General features: G+C 44.9%; 1 protein-coding gene across 3 annotated transcripts in view; it reads left to right on the forward strand.

Annotated features, from left to right (window-relative positions):
• The window catches only part of St8sia5 (ST8 alpha-N-acetyl-neuraminide alpha-2,8-sialyltransferase 5), a 47,740-nt gene that overhangs the window by 13,568 nt on the left and 6,649 nt on the right, over nucleotides 1-27,523 (forward strand). For all 3 annotated transcript variants that reach the window (XM_090353159.1, XM_090353160.1, XM_090353161.1), the window contains 4 exons: nucleotides 12,221-12,313; nucleotides 21,893-21,979; nucleotides 24,917-25,061; nucleotides 26,760-26,872. In XM_090353159.1, coding sequence (XP_090209285.1) covers nucleotides 12,221-12,313; nucleotides 21,893-21,979; nucleotides 24,917-25,061; nucleotides 26,760-26,872 — 438 coding nt within the window. The remainder of the gene's footprint in view (nucleotides 1-12,220; nucleotides 12,314-21,892; nucleotides 21,980-24,916; nucleotides 25,062-26,759; nucleotides 26,873-27,523) is intronic.

The following is a 27,523-nucleotide window of genomic DNA, read 5'->3' on the forward strand; positions in this document are numbered from 1 at the left end:
CACATATTCCTTGAGATTCTGCATTGGGAAAGTGCAGCCCCAGATTCCATAGTGGATTCCATAGTGGGATTCCAGCTATGGTGGTGAGGTGGGCATTGGGCCCCATGATGTGAGCCCAACGTGACAGAAGTGACGGAGCTCCGTCCATCTGAGAAGAATTTGTAGAGTCAGGTCTGGCAGAAGATTCTAGATAGGGTGCTAGAAAAAGAAGCGCAATTAAAACAGTGGCTTCTCCTTTTCCTCCTATTCACCTGGTAGGGGCAAGACTTCAGGAAGATTTGGTTGTTTGAAGTAGAGCTTGATATGGGGAGATTTCAGATGTTTGCTTCATGAGTAACCTAAACTGTGATATATGGAGACTTCACTTGAATCTTAATGAGTTGAAATCTTCTGGGCAAATAACTGCCTACATGAACTTTCTGTGTCTCTGTTTCTTCATCTGTAAACTGGGGATATAAAATCATCTCAGGCTGATATGCTCTGTAGCTAGCATTATCACAGGTCACTGCCATTCAGTCCCCTGAATAAGGTCCCCTGTCTGGGCCTTCTAGGTAGAGCCTGCTTTCAGACTTGCTTCACACACTGGGCATTGTCGTGGGGAAGTGGCATCACTTCTCTAGGTTTTGTCTCTTGGAAACAAAAGGAAGGACTGAGTTAAACTCTCAACTTCACTTGCCTTTTGTTGACTATAAAATTACTAATTTTGGAGGTCACCTAGCTGAATAATATATTCTTAGTTTCCTGCTAGCTTTGTTGTAGATAGCACCTCTGAGGTGTGGGTCATGGTGATAATGGTTGCCTCGGTTACTTTTCAGGTTCTTGAAGGCTGCTTTTGTGAAAACCACCAGCTCTTCACTTGGGCCTGCACAGTTGTCTCATGGGTGACTTTTTGACATCAGGAGGCCAAAATCTCCGATCATAGGAACACTGCTATTTTCTAAAGCTTCATCTTAAGAAGGGCCATTATGTATTCACAGATCACTGATTACTTTCCTTCCATCACTTTCCTCCTTGCCTTAAATTACACTCCATCATCCATAAATATGCCCAAACTCTATCCTTGAGCAAGGTGGATTTTTAATCCGTCATCTCCATTTTTCATATTTGGCTGCCTTACAAACAAAGTCTTTTGGAAAAATTCATCATTTCAGGATTGGCATGTTCTGTGATGTGAGCAATAGTGCAGGTGTGGTAGCATCCTCCGTTAAAGGGAGGAGGTCAGCTCATCGTCCTCACTCTACCTAGCTGTCTTAACCTTTCTGCCATTAGTCACCATCACCCACTCTCTGGCTTCCCCTTTCTCATATTTTGGACTTCCTGTCTCTTCCACTGTTGTTCAGAGCATTGTACCAGGCATTTGGCAAGGTAAAGGCTTTGAGAGGGAGTTAGGATTAAAATAAATAGAGAATGGAAAGAAGGAATGATGTTTGGGTTTGAGAAAACCAGTAGCTTGGAGAACTCTTGGAATTTCCACTAGAAACTAGAAGTTCTAGAAGCACCTAGTATCACATAACTGGCATAGCACTGCCACCTCTCCAATCAGTGGTCACTAAGTGTCTTAGGATAGAAGGTGATGGAGGCTCACAAAGCCATCTTTTACCTTGTGGATGGACCGCCTTGTTAGAATGTGCTTTCTTAGACTGAGTGTGGACTTTCCTCCTTAATGCTTGCCTGGACTTGGACTTGGAACTTTTGAGAATTTAAGTCTGTCTTCTTTCTCCCACTGGCCTTCCGTATATTGAAGCACATCTTCTTCCCCCGACTCTCCTGGAGTTCTCTACTTCCCTGCAGGGCCTCAGTTCTCTTTCTCTTGGAGACTACAAGGTCACCATTGCCTTGCGTCAGTTTGTGCCAATGGACCCACTTTTGTCAAGGTTACTGATGGCCTTTGCGTCACTAAGTCAGTTGTGCCTGTCTTTCTTTCTTAACCTTGATGCCTTTCTTGGATGGAGTTTATCTTCGTATCCTGGAAAACGTTCCCCTTTGAGTTTCCCATCTCTGGGCAGTATGCCTGGGATTTCCTGAAGGCCTCCTTCTCAGTTCCTTCTTAGTTTCTACTGTCTGAATGTCAGAGCTAATCTCAGGCCTGTCCCCCACACCCATTTCTTTTATCTCATGGAGAGGACAGCCTCTCCATTGAGTTCTTGGTATTTTGACTCTGGAACATCTGGTCTCTAGCCTCATCCTCTGCTCTGTCATTTCACTCACTTATGTAATTTTTACCTATTACTTCTTGGATATCTGTCCCACAGCTACCTCCTTTTCCATTCACACCCAAGACTATCACTCTACTCCTTTGTGTGGCTTCATTGCCCGAGTCATTGTTTAAGCTGGAGTTCTAAAATTTCCCATGGATTGTTCCCTCTTTTACTTACTAAACCTTAGCAATCCCCACATGCTGCAGGCTCCATCTCCCAGGTGTTTCTTTGTCTCCTTCTCCACACTTGCTTTGCTACCTTTTTTTTACCTCTTTGACATCCTCAATCCTCACGATTTCCTTTCCAACCTTCAGAATTCCTTTTTCAGACAAGGTAAAATGTGGAGTGCCTAAGTGCTCAGTGAGTCCCCATCCTGCTGGGTAGCCCATAAGTCCATAATGGTGGGTGGCACATGTCCCTCTGGCTTCCACTGCTCTCTGCCTCAGCAGCCCTGGCAGGGGCCGTGTCTGCAGCTACAGGTGCTTGTCCTCAGATCATTTGTATCTCCTCACTGTTCTCTCTCTGGAAAGTTCTTCTTGCACATCTGTTGTCTGGAGTCTAGATCGTGCACCCCTTTCCTCATGTCTCCTGTCCAGAAAGGCCTTCTTTGGCTATCCTACCACATTCAGTTTCGCTGTAGTCTCCCGCACTGAATTATTTTGTTTGTTTTGTAGTGCTCATGGTTACTTGGCACTGTGGTAAATGAAAATGTTATTGTCTCCTCGCATGGAAGCTGGATGAGGGTGGGAAATTTTGCCCAGAAACGTCACTACTGTGTTCTGCCTAAAACCTGGCACAGCACACAGTAACAGATCAGAAAATTGTCAGTGAGTGGAAGAGAGAAAAGCCCTCTGGCACAGGATGGCTGTGGAGCTCTGTGAGAGTAGGTGCCAACAGGCCAAGCAGTTGCTGACTAGTGCAGGCCACAGCTGCAGGAGGGACAGAGGACAAGAAGGAAAGAGGGAGAGAAGACAGGAAGCTGAGAAAGCTGACACCGGGCTGACCTCTGATGAGTGAATCAGTAGTAATTAGGAAGACACATGGAAGAAGAATATCCCAGTCTCAGACATTAATGCAGGAGATACAGGAAGATCAAATCATCACCTTGTATTAGGATGGAGATAGGGGTGACTAAGCAGGTACAAGTGGGGAGATTTTATGGGAGATGAAGGAGAAAAAGATGCTGCTGTGGGCTTGAGCCCTGGGGGAATCGTCAGAATCCACCAGGAGCAGATGGGGCACAAACCAGTACCTGGATGTAGTGTATCAAGCTGAGATGATTTTTTTTTTCTGGTGCTGGAACTGTAAGCCTAAGCACTGTCCCAGAGCTCCTTTTGCTCAGGTCTGGCACTCTACCATTTGAGCCATAGTGCCATTTCTGTGATTAATTGGTGATAAGAGTCTCATAGACTTTCCTGCCTGGCCTGGCTTCGGACCAAGATCCACAGATTTCAGCTTCCTGAGTAGCTATGATTAGAGGTGTGAGCCACTAGCACCTGATTTCTGAGATAAATTTGACAAAGGTCATTGCTGGCAACAGATGAGAAAATGGTGATCCTGAAAGGTCAGGTAAAATCTGAGGCTGTTGAGCAAGGCCAGTCCATCAGGGCTTCCTAGCAGTATGACAGTGTCCCTTCCTGCAGCTATGGCCTCACTAGTTAACAATTGAGTCCTTCTGCCATCTCTGGACTTATTTAGGAAGATACTCCATCCTTGGACTTGTTAGGCTGTGATTTTCCAATTCTGATTCTTAAACGTTTGCTGATGGGTGGTGTGCTAACTCCAGACAGCAGCTGTTCTGGCTCCAGGAATAGCGCTGAGCTCACTGAAGGGCTGCCACTCTTGGGAAGAGAAGGGGGCTGCTTGCTTAGAAAACCCCCAGGAAACTATGGATACCGCAGTTGGAGGGGGAAGAATTCACAAATATGATGAAGACCCTGGCTCTGGGCTTTTGAAAGCCTCACTTTTCTTTTCCAGTGCCACCGCTTATTGGCTGAATGACCTTGGGCAAGTTGCCCAATCTGAGTTTCAGATGAATGAGTACTTCTCAGAGCTATTGGGAGGATTAAATGAGATGCAGTTCAGTGGTCTGGGATCAGGCTAACTTGTGGACCTGTACAGGATGGGAAGTGCACAAAGATAGAGGAGTAAAAGAAAGCTGAAATTCAGCTTGCCTTCACTCCATCAGCATTATTCACTGGCAAAAAAGTATTTTTTTCCCTCATTTACCCAAAGGCATCATATGAGCTCATGGCATTCTTACCAATGTCCAATAAACCAGTCACTGTGAGGGTCATTGAGACTGCCTCAGGCATGACAGGAGCGCAGGGGTTCAGACTGCTCAGCTGGCACGGCTTCCCTTCTCCCTGCACCTGCCTAGACAGGTGGCTACGCCTACCACGTGTGCTCTTGCATGGTCCAGAGGTCTCTGGATGATATCAGACACTGGGTAGGGTAAGGGCATGAATGGAGAGTGGAACATGGACCCTCATCTCTTGCCAGCTAGTGATCTCTGGGGCCCAGAAGCTTGTGTCCCCGAGGAAGACACACTGACCCCTGAGAGATCCCGGAGATGGAACAGGGCCACCTCTGCAGGTGGCTTCTGGGAAAGGGCTGGTGGGACTTGCTCAGGGGCGCATAGCAGGCTCCTTGTAGGCCAGCTTGAAGCCTGCTGAGAATGGCTTCCTCAGCTCTCAGAGCTTGTGCCCATGTGTGGGTGGGAAGTGGGCCACTCTACCCAGGACCACCAGCCTTCAGCATTTGTCTCCATGGGTTGCAGAGGCTGCTGACCAGGCAGCTGTAGCTACCCTAACCCACTCCCTTTCCCTTCACCTCAGTGACCACAAGGGCAGGATAGAGGCGGCCTGGCATCAGCATCACATTTGGCTCCTGGAAGCCAAATGGTATCAGAGAGGAACTGGGCTCCTGATATCGCCTACTGGCCAGGACTATTTATACCTGCAGAAGCCTAGTGTAGTGCCAGGTTCCCTCCCTCCCTTTGAGCTGGGTATATTCTTTCCAGAGTTGAAAGAAGAGATGGTAATGATATGTAAGAAGATTAGAGAGATGTTCTCTCAGACTCCTTTCGGATAAAAGAGAAGCATTCGAAGGGGAATCCATAATGCACATTTATCAGTGATTTCCAGCAATGAAAGAGTGCTAACTCTACAGAAAGCACAGAAAAAAATGTTTTTGTTCCAAGACTCTTAAGAAGTCCCTGTAAACACCTCATCCTCCTTCTCTGCTTTCTTCAGGCTTGGCTTTATGTTTTTGAAGTTCCTTCTGAGGATTGTAGTTTTTTACCTTGTATTTTGCGATTCACAACATCATGTTAGCGTCTTGTAATGTCATCACGCACAGCTATGTGAGATCCTTTTCCTGGCTGTCTTCAAGGTGGGTTGTTTTGGACCACACAAAGATTTATGTAATTTTACCTAGGCCCAGTCTCTTGGGTGTCTCCTCAGAGGCAGGATCTTGGAGAGACCCACTGCAGCAGTGCTTCTCATAATTGAAAGTTCCCCAAAGCCCAGGAAAGATGGAGAAGGAACAAGGGTTATTAAAACTGTGATTTCCAGATGGGCAAACTGAGGTATTAAACCCAGGTATAGAGCAGTTTTGATGAACTGGTTGAGTGTATTTTCGGGAATGTGGGGTTTGAGTTAGTTGGGTGATGACAGTCCATGGATGTGGAGATGGCTGATGTGAATCAAATGTGTGTAGTGGTGTGGGGCAGGGAGGGTGTTGTTCATAGTTCCTTGAAGACAAGAGGCTTGGCACAGGGCCATATGGGAAGTACCAGAGCCAGTCAGGAGGCAGTAGAAATGTGTATGTTGGGAAGGAAGGGAAGAGTTTTTCAAGGGCAAGAATGGTGAGGTAAGGTTGGCAGGAATGATGGACTTCTTTGGATCTTTCTATAGGCTCTGGGGTGTTGGGACCAGTCTGGTAACCTAGTACCCAGCCCTCAGGTAATAAGGACAGGGGATAGTAGACCAGAGTGGGGAAGCCAGAGGGCGAAGGGGATCTTGGCTCAGCTCTGTATTGGTTGGGCTGCATATGATAGGTAGGCTCCTGTGCTCTTTGTTACTGTCTGTAGGACCCAGCAGGCCAGAGCCTCAGGAATACATGCTTTGTAGACTACATGCTGTAGTCTACAAAAGGGGATAGGTTGATCAAGGACATCCTCATACCCATGCAAGACTTCATATTGACTCTATCTGCAGGGCGGTGGATGGGAAGGGGGCTGGTTTACTAAACTCAGCAGAAGCAAGTCACTGGAACAGATGGTAGAGACTTCCAGAGTTATTCATCCCTGACTCAACTCTGCCATCATCCAGCTGAGGGACTCGGTGCAACTATCTGAATCCCAGTGGCATCTGCTGGCAATACTTGCCCTTTAGTTATAGGAGAAAGGAGCCGGTGGGAGTGAACCTGTTTTGTATTTCCCGTGTGCTAGTGCTTTCCTGGGAATGACTATGACTGCTGTCAGAGAAATGACTGTGTTGGTTCACTTGGGCTGCTTTCATCGAATACCATAGTCTAGGTAACCCAGACAAAATGTTAATTTCTCACAGTTCTGGATGCTGAGAGTCCATCGTTCAGGTGAAGGCTACTTCCTGGTTCATAGATAGCACTTTCTTGCTGTATTTTCACATGATTGGAGGGGCAAAAGGTCTTTCCTTTCCCAGGCCTTATACAAAAATAAAGGATACTAATTCCATTTTTGAGGGTTCTGTTCCATCACCTCTCAAAGGCCCCATCCCCTAATAAGTATAACACCATTGGGTGCTAGGATTTCAATGTAGGAAGTGAGGGGCACAAACAAATCAGTGGCTAATGAGATATGTGAGCCCAATTCTGAAATTAACTTCAGCTAATAACCATTAGACATATGTCTTGAAACCATTTGGAATCACTGACCTGACTGGTTGGTATGTGACTGATGCTAGGATTCACAAGAAAGGAAGGCCAAGTGGTGGCTGATGGGGCAAGGCCGGGTGATTTTGTGGAAGCAATGGAAGGGCTGCTGGACAGAGGGAGGATACGGCCCTTAAAGAGAGAAAAAAGAAACAGAGAAAGGGGAAGTTATAGGAGACTTATCCAAAGTCACACAAAGCTATTTTATAGCCACACAGAAGATATGTCTACAAGTCTCCCAGCTCCCAAAGGATGTTAGTTTTCTAATTATCTCCAGCATCTCTTGCATCTGGAGCTTTTCTTAGTAACAGCCTGGGTCTGTGACTTCACTGAACCCAGTGGATTCCAGAGGCTTGGTTGCAAACCAGGCTATTTGTAACAAAACACTAGATCACACATACTGCTCTGTGAGAACTAAGTGAGCTAGCGCCAAGGTCATGGACTTGTGTGGTAGCCCCGGGACGATCCCTGGTTCTTAGTTGGATAACATGGGTAACAGAATCCAAGTCAGTTAGTTGAAGGAGAAAGGGATTTATGAAGGGCAGAGCTAGCTCAGAATCTTTAGGAAAGCTGAAGAAATGACTGAACAAGCACACTGTCAAGTGGGGCCCCTGATACAATCACACAAATACTACCACGGCTGCCGTTTACAAAAGCCGTGCGGCCTGTGCTATATGCATTCTGCACCAGTGAAACCAGGCCTTTGACTCTGCCATCCTTCTCATAGAACAGCTTGGAATTTGCTCCTGTGAATGATTCTGATTGGTTGAACCAAAATTGCATCCCAAACCGTTGCTGCAAAGTCGTCTGGGAAATGTAGTCTTTTGCTTTCTTACAGCTGTAGTGTAGAAGGTAAAGAAATAACAAGGACATAGACTCTGTCCAAGAAACTCATAAGAGCCACAGATGCATAAAAGGCTTGTAGTACAGTGTTATTTGCCCTATGATAGAATACAGAGGAGACCCAGAGCTAGGGATCAGAGAAAGATCCCAGAAGTGTAGGCAGTAAAGCTAAGTACCAAAGGATCAATTTGAGTTTTCCAGGTGAGAAGGATGAAGAAAGTAGTTCCAAAACATAGGAGAAACAAGGGATAGAAGACATGTTTGATACCTCAAGAGTCCTTGGTTGTATGAATGCTATCTGAATTATTTGATGATAACACCAAAGAGCCAATTTATTTTGTGAAGAGGAACCAGTTTGCTGGACAAGTATTTTTTGTTGTTGTTGTTTGTTTGTTTTGTTTTTTGTTTTTTGCCAGTCCAGGGGCTTGAACTCAGGGCCGAAGCACTGTCCTTGGACAGTTTTTGCTCAAGGCTAGCTAGCGCTCTACCCCTTGAGTCACAGCACCACTTCCAGCTTTTTCTGTGTATGTGGTACTGAGGACTTGAACCCAGGCCTTCATGCATGCTAGGTGAGCAGTCTTACCACTAGGCCAAACTCTGGGCCCTGGATAAGTTTTTTTTTTTTTTTAAGGAAGAATGTGTTTGAGTTATTTTATTATTGGAGAGGTCAAACCGAGCAATTTCTTTCAGCTTCTTGTTTTTGTTTCTACACAAAAACATATTCCATTCTCTCTGAGGCAATTCTGATTCCCTTGGGACAATATTAGTATGCACATTTCTTCCCTGGGAAGTACATAGTCTTGCATTTCACATGCAGAACCATACATCAATTCATGGGTCACACGTACCACACCCACAAAATTTTAACAGAATCAGAATTCCAAGGAAAGTCTTATAATGTAACAAATACTGGGTTGATCCCCAGCACCACAACCCCTCCCCCCAAAACTGATACAATGAAAACTCAAGGCATGTGGATTATATCTGTAATCCTAGCTACTCAGGAAGCTGAGATCAGAGGATCGAGGTTTGAAGCCAGTTTGGGTAGCCAGACGAATCTGAGACATTCTTATCTCTGGATAAGAATCAATATAAAATTGGGGTGTGTGTGTGTGGGGGAAATGGGTACCAAGACATGTGAAAGGGTATCAATGTATGTGAATTAATGCACCTTCTATCTGGCAAATATCATGTAACCCTTTTACTAATTACAATAAAAAAATAAAATAAAATAAAAATAAATAAATTAAAAAAAATCAATGTAAAATTATATTAATGTGTGATTGTATTACTTAAAATCGAGTATTAGGCTATAGTAGAATTACTCAATGAAATTTTAAGATATAACTTTGAAAGTATTAAATATGTAATTACATTTTTTTGTACTGGTCCTGGGGCTTGATCTCAAGTCCTAGAGCTGTTGCTTGGCTCTTTTGCTCAAGGTGGGATCTACCACTTGAGCCATATCTTCACTGATAGCTTTTTGCTAGGTTATTGGAGGTAAGAGTCTTGTGGATTTGTCTGTATGGGCTGACTTTGAACTGCAGTCCTCAGATCTTAGTCTCTGGAATAGCCAGGAATACAGGTGTAAGCCACTGACATCTGGCTTGAAATTATATTCTTAAAATTATTTAAAAATATAAATATTTTGAAATAGAAGCTGACACTAGGTAAAATGTTTTGAGGCCTCTGTCTGTGTCTCCCCTATGATGCTGGCATGGAACCCATGGTCTGTGCATGCTAGGCAAGTCTTCCACCACCAAGAGCCTATGTTTTCGGATCTCTTGTTATTATAACTATTATTTCTATTACACTTATTGATGGTTTTTATTATTTTAACTAGTGTACAAAGGTGTACAAATTCAACCTGTCAGTTTATGTGAACAGTATGTCTTGACCACCATCAGCCCTTCCATCATTCTCCCTGTCATGTTTTAGGAGTTCTGATGCAGCATGTGCACACAGATCTATCAGCTCATTGTGTAAGGAAACAGGCAATGACTGCTCTCGTGTGTTGGGGATGTACTGGTACATTTCCATCTTGGTCCTGGCCCTAGGACACCTCTCTCATTTCTGATTCTTGAACACTACCTGTCCTAAGACAACCAACTCTGCCTTTACAGGAGAGCCTCAGTAGCATTCTTGGTTCAGAGTGGGGGTGGTCCATCAGTATCAACTGCTGTCCACCTTGGGAGAAAGAGGCCATGGGGAGTCTTCTACCCAAGGAGACCGTGTCTTCTACCCAAGGAGACCGTTTCTTACTCGGTGGCTGTGTAAGATACCAGCTGTCCTTTGTAGGCAAGTGAGAAGTTGGAAAAAGGCAAGAGAAGTCTGGAGCCAAGGCAGGTTCACATCCCCGATTTGCCACTTGGCAGTTACTGGGACTCTGGACAAGTCAGCTCATTTCCAGGGCCCTTGCCGGCTCCTACCTTCTTTAGAAGGTAGTTGGAAAGATTAAAAGCTATCTGGGAATCATGACTACACTTGTAATCCCAGGTACTTGAGAGGTGGAAATAGGAAGATTGTGGTTTGAGGCTAATGAGGACAAAAGAGTTGGCAAGACTCTGTCACGAAAACAAGTCAGTCTGCTTACAGTAAAGACATACTCATACCTCTGTTTCCTGCAACCTTATTTATAAGGAATCAGCCTCACTGTCCATCAGTTCATGAATGGGTTAAAAATGTGATATATATATATATGTACAATAGGGTATTATTTGTCTGTAAAAAATATTGTGTAGTTATGCCATTTGCAGGAAAATGAATGGATGGGAAGATCCTCACGTTAAGTGAAATAAGCCAGACTGAAAAGACAAGTATCACATACGTTTTGTCACATACAGAATCTAGACCTAACAAACAAACAAACCAACAACCCAAGTGAATGACACAAGTATAAAACAGGGAGACTGCTTGGGAATGGAGGCCAATGGGAGTAGAGAGAATGAAAGTAGAGGACAAAAGGGCAAAATGATTGAAGTACGTCATATACATGTATGAAAATAGAAAAAATGAAACTGTTGAAAAAGAGGTAAGGGAGAAGAAACAATAGCAGAAGTGAATTTGATCGAAGTGCATGCATGATAATATGAAAATGAAACTCCTTTGTACAATCAATGTACTACAAAAAGAAAGAGTGTGTGTGGGGGGAGGGGGTGGGTAACAAGCCAGACATAATGACGCATACCTATAATCTCAGCTATGTAAGAAGTATAGATAGGAGGGTTGGGATCTGAGCCCAGGGTAAAAATGTGAGATACTATAGAGATTCTCTTCTTGAATACTTGTTTGTTAAATACGTCATTTGAAATATGATGTAAAAATCAATGTTAATAAATTCTTTAATAAAAAATGTGAGATACTATCTGAAAAATAAAAGGGCTAGAGGTATGACTTATATGTAGAATACCTTTTAATCAGATAAAAGGCCTTTATTCAAACTCAGTACTTAAAATAAAAGAAGGAAGGAAGGAAGAAAAAAAAGGAAAGAAGAAATGTGAATGCTTGACTGAGTATGTGGCCCATAGTAAGAACTCAGAGCTCAGTGAGTGTTGGCTGATAATGGTATTGTTATTCTGCATGATATTGGCCAAGGGACTGCATAGAGGCTCTGAGCACCTGGGGCTGGCGATAGCCCATTTTCTAGACCAATATCTCCTCTTGCTGCTTATTTTGCCCCACACTGACACTGACTCCAGTGTCTGTCTTAACTGCAGTTCTCAACTGCAAAGTAGAAAGATGTTCTGTCTCAGGACATCAGAACATGAGTAGCAAGAGAGCTTATGGGAATGGAAATGGTTTGTGAATAGAAAAGGCAGCGGATGTCTCTGCTTTGCTGTGGCTGTTGCAGGACATCTTCCCAAGGATGGGAGACAAGAGGAAAAGACAGGAAAGGGCGAGCAGCCTGGAGGCCTCTAGGCTCATTGCCTCTTCCCAATGCTGCTGCTTCTAGCCTCTCTCCCCCACTTTGTCTGCTCACAGTTCACAGAGCATCTCTCTGACCTCGTCCCCTTCACCACCACACACTGGGACCCAAGGCTACATCTGCATGTCCCTGTTGGATGAAGCGAACTCCTGCTCTTGTAGTTGCTCCTGGTCCCTGGGTTGCTCACACATGGAGCCTCCACAAGGCTTTCTGCTGGGGTGGGGTTAGTTGGCTTCATTTGTTGGACTGGGATGAACCCTTTTCCCCAATGGGACCCTTGTCAGACTTTGGGGAACCTGAGCTGCTTCTCCATGTAACCTCTGTCCCTGTTGGTTCTCAGGTACTTTGAATTTTACGAGGGGCCTTTTGAATATAACTCCACGAGATGCCTGGAGCTGAGGCACGAGATCCTGGAGGTGAAGGTGCTGTCCATGTGAGTAGAGCTGGGCTAGATGGAGGTGGGCGGGCCAGGGACAGGGGGGAGCCCGACATAGGCAGATAGATCTCTGGGAGTGAGAATATCTCCAGTCTGCTGGCATCTGAAAGTCCTGGGAGCTGTTTTATGACAGAAGGCCAGGTTGCAAGGTCACCTCTGATAACTTAGGTGTTAATGTCCTGGGTTCAGTTTCTAGTCTTCTTGATTATCATCTTTGGGCTCTCCTCATGTAGAAATCGTAGAGGGCATGGGAGAGTCTGTTCTGAAATTCAGTACTTTGCACTTCAGGAGTATACATTGCCCTCCTGTTATTGCCTTTAACATTTTAATGTCATTAGAAGTTTTGATTTTTAAAATATTTAAACGATATGCTATTCAACTGGTACTAAAGGATATACAGTGAAGTGTTTTATTGTTACAGCTACTGGTTTTTCCTTCTGGAGGCCCACTTGTCCTTATGTGTCCTTCTAGAGTACATCTAGACATAAACCATCATCTGTGTCTGGAGATTCTTCAAATAGATTTCTCACACACAGGGCAAAAGAACAGGGCTGAGGAGGGTGATAGTGGCTCACACTTATAATCCTAAATATTCAGGAGGCTGAGATCTGAGGATCCGGGCTCGAAGCCAGATCAGGCAGGAAATTCCATGAGACTCTTATCTCCAGTCAATTACTCAATAAAGCCAGAAGTGGAGCTGTGGTTCAAGTGATAGAGTGTTAACCTTGAGCAAAAAAGTTCAGGGACAGCACTCAGACTCTGAGTTTAAGCTCCAGGACTGGCAAAAGAAATAACAACAACAACAAAACAGACTTCTTCAGTAGCACATCACCTAGGCTCATATCTCACCAGTAGGAGGAAAAACTGAACAGTTTAGCATGTCTGTGCCCACCTCAGTTTCCCCCTCCTGCATAGAACTGGCATGAATTCAGCAGAGGAATTCTTTAGAAGAATGTATATTACAGTATCATTGTAGCATCTGTATTGGTTTGAGAGCAGTAGATGTTAATGTGGAAAATAGCGTTTATTCAGAAGTAGCTATGTTAGGAACTCATATGAACTCATGGCCTCTTTACTCTACCACATGACCGACAGGCAAGACCAAAGTCTTTGGTAGCCATGTGATGTGATGCCAGGTGGCGCAGGCCATGTGAACAGAATGGGCCCAGGCAGATCTGAGGTTCTGAAGCTGGCCTTATTAGCTCTGAATTGCTAGGAAAATTACCTGATCTTTTTGAGCCTTTTATTCCCTCTAAAAATAGACATAATATTGCAAACCCTTAAGGGCTACTATTAACTAGCTGAAATCATATATGTGAAGTGGGCAGCCCAGCAGTTTGCATACACAGTGACTGGAAATATGAATGCCTGGCTCTCTTTCATGCTATTTCTTTCTTGCCTTTCTGGAAGCAGCAGCTGCAGGGATTGTTGCTGAGATGTCATGCCTAGAGTCTTGTTAGCCAGCTGTCACTCTAACGAGCAAACACCTGAGATCATTAACTCACAGAAAGAAAAGGTTTATTTTGGTTCATTGTTTTAGAAGTTTCAGTCCTTGGTCGGTTTGCCCTGTTGCTTTTGGGCCTGTGGAGAGGCAGTGTATCATGGCAGGGAGCAAATGCTCACTTCATGGTCAGGATATGAAGGGAGAAAGAACAAAAGACTAGGCTACCAAAATCCCCTTCAAGGTCAGACTGCCAGTGACCTTGGCAGACTTGGAGTTCCACTAGGACCTGCCTCTTAAAGGTTCTGAAGCTGCTCACTAACACCACTCTTGGATCCTGTGTTGGCCAGTGGTCTGTGGACTCCCTAGAGATGGACATAGGAAGCAGCTCACCTCTTATGCAGTCTGTCCATCCCTGGGCCAAGCACATAATACTGTGGTCCGAGCCTTCATGGAGCTCTCAGCTCAGCAGATGAAAGAGACATGAGTAACTAATTTCCCTAGAGGAAACAATGGCTGATGGGCAACTTGACCCAGGCTGGGTAGGAAGGGGTTTGCCAGGCAAGGGACAGTGGAGCTACCGTCTGCAGAGCAACAGACATTAACTAGGTTAGGATGATCCCAGATTGAACAGTTTTTCCAAGGCCCCTAGCCAAGATGGAGCCTGCTGTGTCTGGGCTCTGAAGAACCAGAGCAGCTTGATGGGCAGCTTGAGCAGAAGGCACAGGAACTGTGCCATGAAAAGTGCCTCTTAATGCAGACCCACATTGGGATTTTTGTCTTCTTCCAAGGATCAGGAAACACAGGGAGGGCATGGAAGTGTGATCTGTTTGGTGTTTTGAAACACTGCTGAGGAATTATGTGACAGAGACCTCCCTGACCTCAGTCTGGAGCCAAATTCACAGCCCATACACGGAGAGTCTCTTGTCTTTTCTCACAATTCAATTAGTTTAGATCCTACACGTTTGACTCCTACATGTTTGACTAGAAATTTAGAGTATACCTTAGAGTTTTGAAAAGGAAAATAGTTCTGTTTTGTTTTTCCCAGTCTTGGGGCTTGAACTCAGGGTCTGAGCACTATCCTTGGCTTTCTCAAGGCCAAGTGGTCTGCCACTTGAGCCACAGCACCACTTTCAGCTTTTTTCTCTGTATGTGGTATGAAGGAATCGAACCCAGGTTTTCATGCATGCTACCACTCTACCACTAGGTCAGATTCCCAGCCCCAGGAAAATAGTTTTTTTTTAAATATATATATATTTTAAAAAATTTATTAATGTTGATTTTTACATCATATTTTAAATGACAAGTTTAACAAACAAGTGTTCAAGGAGGGAATTTCTATTTACAATCACTGGGACTTAGTATTTAGAACTTAATCAAAATTAGGCTTAGGGTTTGTATGTCATAGAAACATATTAATTTAAGAAATAAAACATGTCTATAGAGTCATAGGTTTTTATGTCTATATAGTTATGTTTATATTTCCATTACCATGTCCATAGCTTTGGGTATGTAGTTATTGAGTCCTCGCTCTTGTACTCTTTGGATTTAATAGCCACATATTAAGGATACCATGCGCCTTTTGTTCCTTAGGTCTTGACTTGTCTCACTCAATATGATTCGCTCTAGATTCATCCATTTCCCTGTGAATGCTATTATTTTATCTTGTCTGTTGGCTAAGTAGAATTCCATTGTGTATATATTCCACATTTTCAGTATCCATTCATCTGCAGTAGGGCATCTGGCTTGTTTCCATTGCCTAGCTATTGTAAATAGTGCAGAGATGAACATAGCTGAACAGGTGTCCTTATCATATCTTGGGTCATGATATTCAGGATAGATGCCCAGAAGTGGTATGGTGGGATCGTAGGGAAGGTCTATTTTCAGCTCCTTAAGAAACCTCCACACTGCTTTCCAGAGTGGCTGAACTAGTTTACATTCCCACCAGCAGTGCAGTAGGGTTCCTTTTTCTCCACAACCCTGCCAGCAACTGTAATTGTCTGAGTTCAAAATCTTGGCCATTCTTGTTGGGGTAAGGTGGTATCTTAGGGTTGTTTTTATTTGCATTTCCTTTATGACCATAGATGATGAACATTTTCTCATATGTTTTTTTTGCCATTTTAATCTCTTCTTCTGATAAGTCTCTCTTTAGTTCCCTTGCCCATTTAGTGAATGATTTATTGGGTTTGGGGGGATTAGTTTCTTGAGTTCCCTGTAGATACTGGATATTAAGCATTTGTCAGATGTATTGTTGGTGAATATCTTTTCCCAGTTGGTTGGCTGTCTCTCTATTTTTGCAACTATGTTTTTATCTGTACAGAAACTTTTTATTTTTAGGTAGTCCCATTTATCAAGTCTCTCTCCAATCTGTTGTGACCCTGGGATTCTGTTTAGGAATCTTTTGCCTGTGCCTGTGAGTTCCAGTGTCTCTCCTACTTTATCATGTACCAGTTTCACGGTTTCCGGTCTGACGTTGAGGTCTTTGGTCCACTTTGAGTTAATGCTTGTGCATGGCGACAGGCTAGGGTCAATTTTTAGTTTTCTGCATGTGGCTGCCCAGTTTTGCCAGCACCAATAATTGAATAGACTGTGTTTGTTCCACTGTATATCTTTGGCTCCTTTGTCAAATACAAGTTGATTGTAGGTATGTGGTTCTAGGAAAATAGCTTTTTAAGAAATATATACTATTTCTTCCTTAGCTTGCTGATGGTCATCTTTTCATTGGATCCCTACATGGCTGGTCTTTGGTTTGTGCCTTTTGTCCAATCTCCTCCTCTTATTAGGACATCAGTCATACAATGGCTTCACTTTATTTAATTACCTCTTTAAAGATTCTCAGAATATAGTCACACTATGAAGTACTGGAGGTTCAAATGGTAACATATAAGTTTGGGGGAGACACAATTTAGCTAGTGACAGTGCCCATCTCGGCTTCTGTTTGGGGATCAGATGAGAAATTACTCAGGCCCTGTAGTTGGATCCTAAACACAAACACCATAAGAAGGAACCGACAACTGCACAAATAATATGTGCCAATTACCATGGCTAGACATGTCTTATTTAGCCTTATCCAGGGGGTCTAGTGTGAGAAGAAAGGTGAGGACTGGTCCTCAGGGGTCATTATGAGTCAGTTTCGAGGATGTTGGGGGATAGCAGCCTCATGCCTCCGTTCAGAGCTGATGATCCATGAACCCTCAAGTGATGAAATCAAGCCCATCAGAGGCTGATCCCTGATTCAAGTGGCCTTGACATCATCTAGGAACCTGCAGGCTTGGCTGTGCTCCAGCTCAGTACCGTGACTGGGCTCATGGCATGTCCAGCCTTGAGTCAGGGGGAGAAGGTCAAATCTCCATTTGTGGATGGAGGCGGCTAGATGGAAGCGCTCCTGTCCCTTCAGGCACACAGAATGTCAGCTGGTGTTCTGTCTGAGGAAACAGGGAGGCGTGTGATTCATCTGGGAATAATTGTGATCCAACATTGCTCGAATCAATGGTAAAAATCAGTCAGCCAGAAAATTCCCACATGGAAAGCGCCTCTCTTTCTGACATTGTCAGCTACATGAGGAATTATTCTATGGTGATTTGCTATGAAAATGCATTGTTCCTGATTCTTGTTAAAAGTATTTACACTTGATTTTAGTCATTCTAAAGCATGTACTTAAAATCTTTGTTTCTGCCTGTGCATGTAACCAGATAAGGATATGCCTGAGAAGTCCCTAGCTGAAGCCCTTAGAAAATCCCTGGTTGCCTCTTCCAGGAACCCCCACCCCTGCCACTTTTCCATGGCTAGGAACCCAGAATGTGGCTCAACAGTGAAACCAAGAGAGAACTAAGCTGGGAGGCCTAGCAGCTGGGCAGATGTCCACTCTGAGCCTAGATGCCCTTTGTGTGTCTTGAACCTGAAGTCTAGGACAGCATTCACAACTCTGTGTCCTCCTGGGCTGGAGCTCCTTGAGGGCAGACCCTGGATTTAGATCTCTGTGTCTTGCCATGCATGGGCTCGGGACATAATTGTGCAGTGAATGAGTAGGCAGACAGTGTGGGTGGGACTTGGGTACAAGCAGAGGACATGGAAGAAAAGGGAACAAAGGAGGAGGCTGAGTAAGTCATTGTCTCTCCCGTGATCACTGTGTCTCACGCATGAAAAGCAAGTAGATCACAAAAGCTTATCATAATAAAAAGCTAGTCCTCTGCCCCATGCCCTCTCACACTAGCTTGATTCCTTTGATTCTTAACTATTTCTTGTAATTTCCTCCACTCCTCTCAGTAAGACATGCCTGCTGCTGCCTCAGTTCACCACTTCTCTCTAGTTTAAGGTGTCTTGCCTTGGTAGATGCAGTTTCCCCCATCCTTACAACAGTCTTGGCCTTCAACCTATATTTTCCCATTTGAAGGTTTGGACATAGTTTGCTCTAGAGTGCTTAATACTGGAGGCTTGGCCCCAATATTAAGTTGGAAACTTGTAAGGGGGTAGGAGTTTAGTGGGTCATTTAGATCATTTAGGTCATTGGAGGTATCACTGTTGGAAGAGCTTTAGGCTGGTTTTGTGCAGCGAGTTCATTACTGTGAGGGCAGGTTGTTTTAAAAGAGTGAGCTTAGCTCCTAAGTCTGCTTTCCTAATTTGTCATATGATCTTTGTGTTTTTGTTTTTTGTTTTGCCAATCCTGGGACTTAAACTCAAGGCCTGGGCACTATACAGCACCAATTCCGGCTTTTTCTGTGTATGTATCAAGGAATCAAACCCAGGGTTTCGTGCATGTTAGGCAATCATTCTGCTACTAGGCCACTCTCCCAGCCCATATGATCTTTTTGGATATGGCCCTTTTCACTGGGTCCACACACGGCTGGTCTTTGAGCTGTGCCTTTTGTCCAATCTCCTTCTCTTAGAAGGGCATCAGTCATGTTTATTATTCACTCCAATGGCTTCACTTTACTTAATTACCTCTCTGAAGACCCTTGGAACACAGTCACACTATGAAGTATGTCTGGGGACACGGAGTAGAATAGTTTTGAGTCTCTTTTGTTCTTTCCCCTTGTTTGTGGTCTTCTCATCTGATGGTTTATCTTGGTCTGGCTCTCATAGGTAGACCAAGTGACCCTTAGTTGCCTATCTATATTTAAACTGGAAATAATTAAAGGCTGATCAGAGTTGTAGGTATGAAGTTATTCAAGATACTGCTTACCTGTTTGCTGCTATAATGTTTAGGTCTTTTACCTGGGAACACCAGTTTTGAGGAGGAATAGATGTTTGATTTATCCTTCCTCTTCTGCTGGGTGTGAAGTATTGGTTGGAGCAGGTGGTAGGATGAACTTGATGGTTCTTCTCACATACTTACAACTGGTTTTGTTTTGGAGGGCCATAACCTTCCACTCCTTAGCCCCCTTTTGGAATTTTTCTCTGGGTGGTGTTAATTCCCATTTGTCAAGATCTCTCTTCCACTGAGACACCTGTCCTGTCATTCTAATAATCTGGTAGGTGTATACCATTTTTATTCCTCTACTGGACTGTTAGTAATGCCTTGGAGAAAGGAGTCACGGGGCTAGAGACAACTCTGCATCCTTTAAGCAAAGGTGACCTCTGAAGTTATAGAGCAATCTATAAAGTATTTTTACATATATGAGTCTGTTGATCTCTCAGATAGTCCTTGAGATTGGCTATGCTATCCATGTTACAGCTGAGTCCCAGAAAGATTAAATGACTTTCCCAGGTCATATTGCAAAGCTGGAGATGGAGCCAGGAATCAAGTCTGGTTGTCCAGGCTCTAACTGTGGTTCAGGGTGTAGCAAGGTCACTGGAAGCAAAGAAGATAGGATCCTGTGAACTACTGAGTCAAGACTCTGGCCTAGAGCATTGGCTGGGCAGTGTTCCCAAAGGTATTTGAGGCAGCAGATATTTAGGATGCTACTCTAGGGGTCTGTGAAATACAGGGAGGTGCAGGGAAGGGGAGCAGTGAGTAAGCCAGGGTACTGCTGTGCAATGGCACCTCTCTTCTGATGTGCTATTAGCTCCTGAGAGGGGGAACTTAAGAAGCTCCTCCAAAGTTTGTGGAATCCAGAGAAAGGCTTCTGTGCTGAGGATGAGAAGAAGGACTCCTTCCAGTTCCTTAACTGCACAGAAATCCCCTTCACCAAAGCCTTTGCAGCGTGGTGAAACAAGATAGGTAAAAGGGGCTAATCAAGCTGTGTTACCAGTTTGCAGAAATGATTAACATGACAAAGTGCTCAGCTGAGTAGAAATCTCTCCTGAAGTTTAAGACTAGGGAGACAGATATAAAATGAAGTCAGGAATGACAAGTTTTGTCCTGTTTAGTTACCCATTGGGCATCTGCCTATCCAAATAGAGTCAGAGCAATTTTTTTTAAAACAAAAGCAGCCCCTCAGTCTTTATGACATAGAATTTATATGATTTGTTACTGTTAGCATTGCTATACTAGGGACCAAACCCAAAGCCTGTATATGCTCAGCAAGTGTTATACTGCTGAATTGTCTCCCCAGCCACATTTTTCACTTTTTTATTTCTAAATTTTCTTTTTTAAAGGTGATATACAGAGGTGATATAAAGTTAAATAAGGTAATAAATAAGGTAATGAGTATATACATATGTAATTTTGAATGTGTTACCCCCTACTCTGATTTCTCTCACTTTCTCTTAAACGGTATCTTGCTATATAGTTCAGGCTATCTTCTAACGCTGAACCTTCTCAGCCTCTTCAGTGTTGGTATTATAGGTGTATACACTTATGCTAGGGTCTGGAATTTATACATTATTGTTGGCAATACTGAGGTTTGAATTCTAGGGACTCATACTTACTAGAAAGGTACCCTGAGCCATCAGTCTTCCTATTTACACTTCTCACTGCAGCTGAGATGACATACATATACAACCATAGCTTATTCTGTTGAGATGGAGGAATATCACAGCTGTTTTTGATCAAGCTGACTTGAAACAATGTTTCACCATATTCAAGTGGATGACAGGCATGTATGTGCCCAGCTATTGGTTGAGACATTTTGCTTCAAACTGTTATCTTTCTGATCTGTGCCTCTTGAGTAACCAGGATTACAGACATGAGCCACCAACACCCAGCTGGAATTTGTATTTTTAATTTGATTCATTCATTCGTTCATTCAATGGTACTTATCAAGTATCTATATTTTTCTAGGCATTGTTCTGGGAGCTTGAGATCTTGCATGGAATATAAGAATACATGACTATAAATATATAATTGCAAATTTAGATGCTGGTTCTTTTTATAGAGCTTCAGTTGAAGAGAGAATTGTCCATGATTTTGAGACTCCCCTTTTTGAGAGTGCTTGGGCACGTCCCACTGCTGAGATCTGCCTGGCAGGTGATGCTTAGAGGGAAGAAGAGACCCTTAAGTTTCTCTTCTTTGCTTGCCTGATACTGGAAACTCACAATTTCCTATTGGATGTGCCACGGTACTGAGACCTACTGTGTGCCCTAGCCAGTGTGGAGGGTTCTAACGGCATTCTGCTAGGCAGTCCTGTTCCCTCTGGAGAAAGATATTTCCGAGAGAACTATGCTAGCCACGGAGAATAGGCTAGCATAGCATGGTTTGAGTCAGGTCTGATAGGACATGCAGACTTGGAGAGATATCCTGAGTAAGAACATGGGTTTGTTTGTTTGGTTTTTGGAAGTACTGGCATTTGAACTCAGTGCCACTTGAGTCACTCTTACAGGCCTTTTTTACTTTTGTTCTTTCTCAGGAAGGATCCTGCATTTTTTTCCCCCTGGACTGCTTCAAATAACAATCCTCCTCCCACATGCCTGAGATAATAGGTATTCTCCACCAAGCTGAACTTGTTGGTTGAGATATGGTCTTGCTAACTTTTGCCCCAGCTGAGCTCAAGCTATGATCTTTCCAGGCTGTTCCTCCTGCATGGTTGTTTTGGTTTTGGTGGGAGAACAGCATCTTGCCATGTAATCCAGGCTTACCTTGAATTCCTCATCCTACAGCTTCTGCCTCCCAAATGCTGGATTACCGGCATTCGCTACCAGGTCTGACAATAAGAAGATTTTATACGTACACACTCCTAGAAACGAGAAACCATTCACTGTGTGCAGGGCCACTTGGTCAAGTGACTCCTCATTTGCTCTGTCCTCCCCTCCCACAGGGTGAAGCAATCAGAGCTGTTTGACAGGTGGAAAAGCCTCCAGACATGCAAGTGGGCGATGAACATCTCTGAAGCCAACCAGTTCAAGTATTTATCGCTCATATGTCCTCCTTCCTCCTGGTGTGGGGCCCCCACTGCTACCTCTGCAGGTCTCAATTGTCCTGCAAAGCCCTTGTCTTAGTGGGCATCTGCTTCAGAGCTGCCCCAATGGGCTTAGGCATCTGGTAAGAGGCATAATTGGAACCTGGCTGACCACTGCCCTTCATGCTCTCCCCAAATCCTTGCCACAGCTCTGAGAGGCCACTGCTGTCATCTCCAATCATGCTGAGAATCCTAGCAGCAAGGCACTTGTTCCAGGTGTCCTTGCAGTGAGGCCCGCATGGCCTCACTGTCCTCCCCTTCTGCTCCTGGGGCAGTGCAGCCTTATGCTGGCACTCTGACAGCTTGTAATAGACTCCTGAGCCTAAGCACTTTGGCTACTCAGGTTCAAGTTTAAATATGCTGAAGAACTACCAGAAAAAAAATAAAAGAAATTCTGTACTGGAGATTGTGTGTATGTGTAGGGGAGAAGAAGGTCACCAGCAGTTTGTACTTTCTTTATAAGTCATTTGTTCCCATTTATGGCAATTCCAGGCCAAGGCCAAGAACAGCATCTTGAAGTGGCTCATGTTAAGCCCTGAAGACCACAGAAATGCAGCGTGGGCCTGCTAGCGGTTTGCAGATAGCCTAGAAGCCAGATGATAAAACAGCACGGATGACGAATGAACCCAGTGAGATAAGAGGATGTGGTGTAGGAAGAGATGGAACATGGGTCTCATTAATGAGACTCATTTGTCTAAAGCAATAGTGAAGAATGGAAAAAATGAGGCAGCAAGAGAAACTTACTCAGTGCAAGAGTCTGGGGAAGCGATAGAGAAGCACTATCCACGGGGGAGGTAGGGGGATGGAAGGGGATAGGGAAGGTAGTGTGGTTTCAGGTGTAGGAAAGGCAGATGACATCAGGCCTTGCCGAACTCTAAATGGAAAAACCTTGAGAGCCAATCAGTTGCCTCCTCTGCTCTCATTTCAAGTTCTTGGAACAGTGATGAGCTTCTTCCTTTAGTTGGCGGGAACCTGGTGCAGAGAGGAGACAGGCACAAGCATTTCAGTGACAGGAAATGAGCCCTGTAACAGGGGCCTTTCCTACCCTGCTGCCTACAAATAAGACACGTTGGCGTTCTCATTTAAATATCAGTTACTTGTAAGGTTGATTCATGTGAGTCCATGTTCCTCGATGGAAATACTCTTCAGTGGGCCAGCAGGATTGAGTTCCTGCACCAGCAAAGCTCAAAGTTCTGGAGGCTAGCTAGTTCATGGTGCTGATCTTTGCCTTCTTTGCCAAGCTTCTGTCCCCCCACCCCCCCGGTTGGAAGCCTCAGTCATGCTCCAGTGTTCAACTGTTCATAGAAAAAGATTGCTCTGAAACTAGCAGCCAGTTGAGCTCCTAAGTAAAGCCCTTGAAAGAGACAGAATCTTGAAAAAGAAAAAAATCCTATGTCTTAATTTTCTATCTTTTGGCAGGCTAGAGGGTCAATAGTAGAGGATCCATCCTTGCATTTTACATACAAGGAAACAAAGGTCCAGAGAGGAAAATAATCTGCCTGGAGCCCCATAACTGTGGGAGAATCCAGGGCACTTTTTTTGTTTTTGCCAGTCCTGGGGCTTGAACTCAGGGCCTGAGCACTGTTCCTGGACCTTCCTCAAGGCTAGAGCTCTACCACTTGAGCCATAGCACCACTTCTGGCTTTTTTCTATGTATATGGTATGGAGGAATGGAACCCAGGTCTTTGTGCATGCTAGGCAAGCACTCTACCACTAGGCCAAACTCCTGGCTGCAAATCTAGGATTCTTGATACCAAGCTGTCAATCTGTTCCCACCCTGACGGAGCTATCAAAACCTTTGTTAGTGGTCACTTCAGGGTTTTGTGGGGAAAGTGATCTGGACCCTAGAGAGCAGCCAGCAACTTTGGGAGGGGTAGATCTCATAGGCTCAGAGTCCCGAGTGAGAGGGGCAGTGAACTGTACCCCTGGTCAATTCCAGTACTCTCTGTGGCCTGGCTTTTTGGTCCCCAGGAAGAGGGAACAAGATGAGCCAGGATCTGACCCTACCCCACAACCCCCTCATTCCCAGTAGCATGCACTGCCAGGTGAAGCACCTGCTGCAGAGAAAATCACCTGCCTTGCCTGGTTGGTTCTGTGGCTGCCTCATCAGTCCTATTTTCTCTGGCAACTAAACTTCATCCTATCTGAAGCTCAGCTTTCTGAGATGAAAACCAAAGGGATTAAAGAAATAATGAACTTCTGAAAACTTTCTGTAGCCAGATCCCACTTTCTATAGGCAGCCAGCTAGCCAGGATTAATTCCCTATTTGATGTTGGAGTCTGCCTCATCCTTAAATCTGTTTCTCGAAGATTGAAATGACATCTTTTGTTGATTCCATGAATTTTGAGTTTGGGGAGCCCACAGTCAGCATCCGTGGCAAGTAGGCTATGGGACTGAGACCTCCAGGAGGAGTTTGCTCCCTCGTCTTCAGCTGTGACCAGCAAATGAAGCATAGAATGCATCCACGCTTAAAGATCCTGATCAAGCTGGGTAGAATGGTCGATCCCTTATGCAGTAGGCACAGGCTGGCTGAACCCACATGAATGCCAAGCACTGTTCAGGAGAGGCAGAAGTCCCGCCCTCTGGGCTGACTCCCAGCCAGTGCCACAACCTTTGAGACAAATACATTTGGGAGGGGGGGTGCACGAAGCTGGGGCAGCTGGGACTTCCCGGGGTTCTGGCTGGGGGGAAACTTGGCCTGGGCCCTGGAAGAGTATGGAGGCCTAGAAATAGGAGGACAACCGAAGTGGGCAGGGAAGCACTGGCAGAGGAGGGGATGGTTGGGTGGCTAGATGGGAACGAGAGGTTCTATCTCTGTGACCCTTCTGTTCTAGCTGAGGCTGTACTTTACCTCACATACCTCCCTGTCTCCCTACCCCACAGGTCTACTCTATCCAGGTGCTGCAATGCCCCCGCCTTTCTCTTCACCACCCAGAAGAACACTCCACTGGGGACGAAGCTCAAGTATGAGGTAGAGACCAGCGGCATCTACCACATCAACCAGGAGATCTTCCGCATGTTCCCCAAGGTGAGACTCTGTCCAGGGCGGTCTGGGTGGGCCTGGGAGCTGCCCTAGCTTGGTCTGTGGGGCAGCACCCTGGGGACGGCAGATTCATAACCACATTGTGGAGAGATCTAGGCCCAGGGAAGGACTTTGTTCTCCAGTTTGCAGCCATGCTGAGTGGAGGTGTGCACAGATCTTTCTGCATGAACCCTAGGTCTGCACCATGAGGCAAAGCCAGCATCTCCTTGCTTTCTGTTACTGGTACTGGAGCCCTCTGATAAGATTCAGCCTCCTGGGGGCTTCCGCAAGTCACTAAAGGTCACAGGTCCCCACATGTGTCCTCCCACATCACAATGATGGAAAGAATGGCACTGAGCCTCCTTTAACAAGGTGTGTCTTTCAGGCCCTGAAGCATCACACAGATGATAGATGAGTTTGCACTTCCCCCCATAACACTGGCTCTGTGAAACAGCCTGGCCTGGCCTATGGCTCCAAAGAAAGCCAGGGTACACACTGCTGAGACTCCAGAAAGTAGAACAGGGTCAGCTGATGTTCCCTGGAAAGGGCCAGGTAATGTTTTGTGCCTTTTCTCTGTCGAAACTCCTCACCACTTGTCATCTCAGCACAAAAGCAGCCATAGGTGTGAGTAGACCATAGGTGTAAGTCTCCATGACCTAGAAATCTGAATTTCATATGATCTTCATATGTCCTAAAATAGTGTCCTTTGGGGTGTTGTATGTGTGGGTATGTGCATGCATGCATGCACACAGAGGAAGGGGCTGATATTGTGGGGCTTGAACACAGGGCCTGGGGCTGGGCTTTTGTGGTAGTGCTCTGTCAGTTGAGGCACAGCTCCATTTCTGGCTTGTGGGAGTTAATTGGATGTAAGCGTGTCAGGGTCTTTCTTGCTTTGGCTGCCTTTGAACCATTATTTTCAGGTATTCATCTCCCTAGTAGCTAGGTTTACAGGCATGAGTTACCACTCCCAGCTAGTTTCCACTCATTTAAAAATATAAAACCCATCCTCAGCGTACAGGCGTATTAAAACAGATGGTAGGCCAGTTGTGCTGGTTCCTAAATAAGAACATGTGGTATAGGGTGGCATTTCCTCAATTTTTCCTAAGTGAACTATTTATTGAGGTTTGTAAAGTGTTTTCAGCTACCCAGCCCTGTAGATCCTGATTCCATGGTTCTTGGGTGAAGCCTAGCAATGGCTATTTTCATGTAGTTCCTGATTTACAGGAGTCTGGGAAATAACTCATACAATTGTAAGTCTTTGATGATTTTTTTCCCAAATATAATGTTGGCTTTTCACCTTCTTCCTCTGGTAAAAGCTGAGCCCTGCAGCTTCCCCCAGACTGTGAGTTGCCTGTGCTCTCTCTGTCCTGGCCCTGTGAGCCTGTCCCTGAAGGGAAAATGGACCATGGATATGCTCAGAATCCCACAGAGGAGCACAGCATTATTTCTGACAGTCCCATTGCAGTGTAGTCTCCATGGGACCCCCACATGGAAGCTGCCCACTGGAATGTGGATGTACCCTAGTAGCCTCCTGGGTGGCAGAGATGGAAGAGACTAATAACAGGTCTCTTGATCACACTTCTTGTCTGTTCGGTGGAAACCACTCTCCCCCCACCTTTCCTATGTGGCTGTCTTGTGGGGCCCACCCAGGTGCGGGCTCCCGAGGAAGGCGCTGGCTTTGACTCTGGGCTTGTGTCTCCCCAGGACATGCCCTATTACCGGTCCCAGTTTAAGAAGTGTGCGGTGGTGGGCAATGGAGGAATCTTGAAGAACAGTCGCTGTGGGAAGGAGATCAACAGTGCCGACTTTGTCTTCCGGTAAGAGAGCCACCTGGGCCTGCACCTGCCATTTGCCTCATGATTCTCCCTCTGTGCACCTGCCCTGGGGAGCCCTGCCCCGTGCCTTGCTGCTGCCTTCAAGTGCTTCCTCCACTACTCCCTGCCCCTGCGTACACTCAGGACCCCAGGAATCCCTTCCTCTCCCGTCCCATGCCTTTGAGAAGGGTATGTTGCACTCTCATATATACCCTCAGTTTCCACATCTGTACAATGGGAGGCATGTAAAGAGAAAATAGCACTCTGGATGTAAGGCCCTGAGGACTTGTAGGTCATCAGATGATAAAGGAGTCCTTGGGGTATCACATCCTTGGATGAGTTGTCCCCTTCCATAAGCACTGATGTGAACTAGTGGCTTCAGTCTTGCTCCCACTCAGCTTGAGATGGATCCTTGTATTTCTTTCTCCTATTGGAAGCCTTCTTTATCTCTTTGGGAATCTTTGCTTTCCTTTTTAGCCTGGGTAAAGAAGAAGGGTTGAAAATAAAAGCAACAGAAGGGTTGATATTGTTTAAAAAGAAATGTACTTTTACCTGACTTACATAGCTGTAACCCCTCTATATTTCACCATTATAATTAATATTTTTTAAAAGCTTCAGTTGAACCCATAGCGTGGGTCCACTGACGATTGGTGA

The sequence above is a fragment of the Megascapheus bottae genome, chromosome 19, assembly GCF_031878675.1.
Source record: "Megascapheus bottae isolate mThoBot1 chromosome 19, mThoBot2.hap1, whole genome shotgun sequence".
NCBI classification, from domain to species: Eukaryota; Metazoa; Chordata; class Mammalia; order Rodentia; family Geomyidae; genus Megascapheus; species Megascapheus bottae.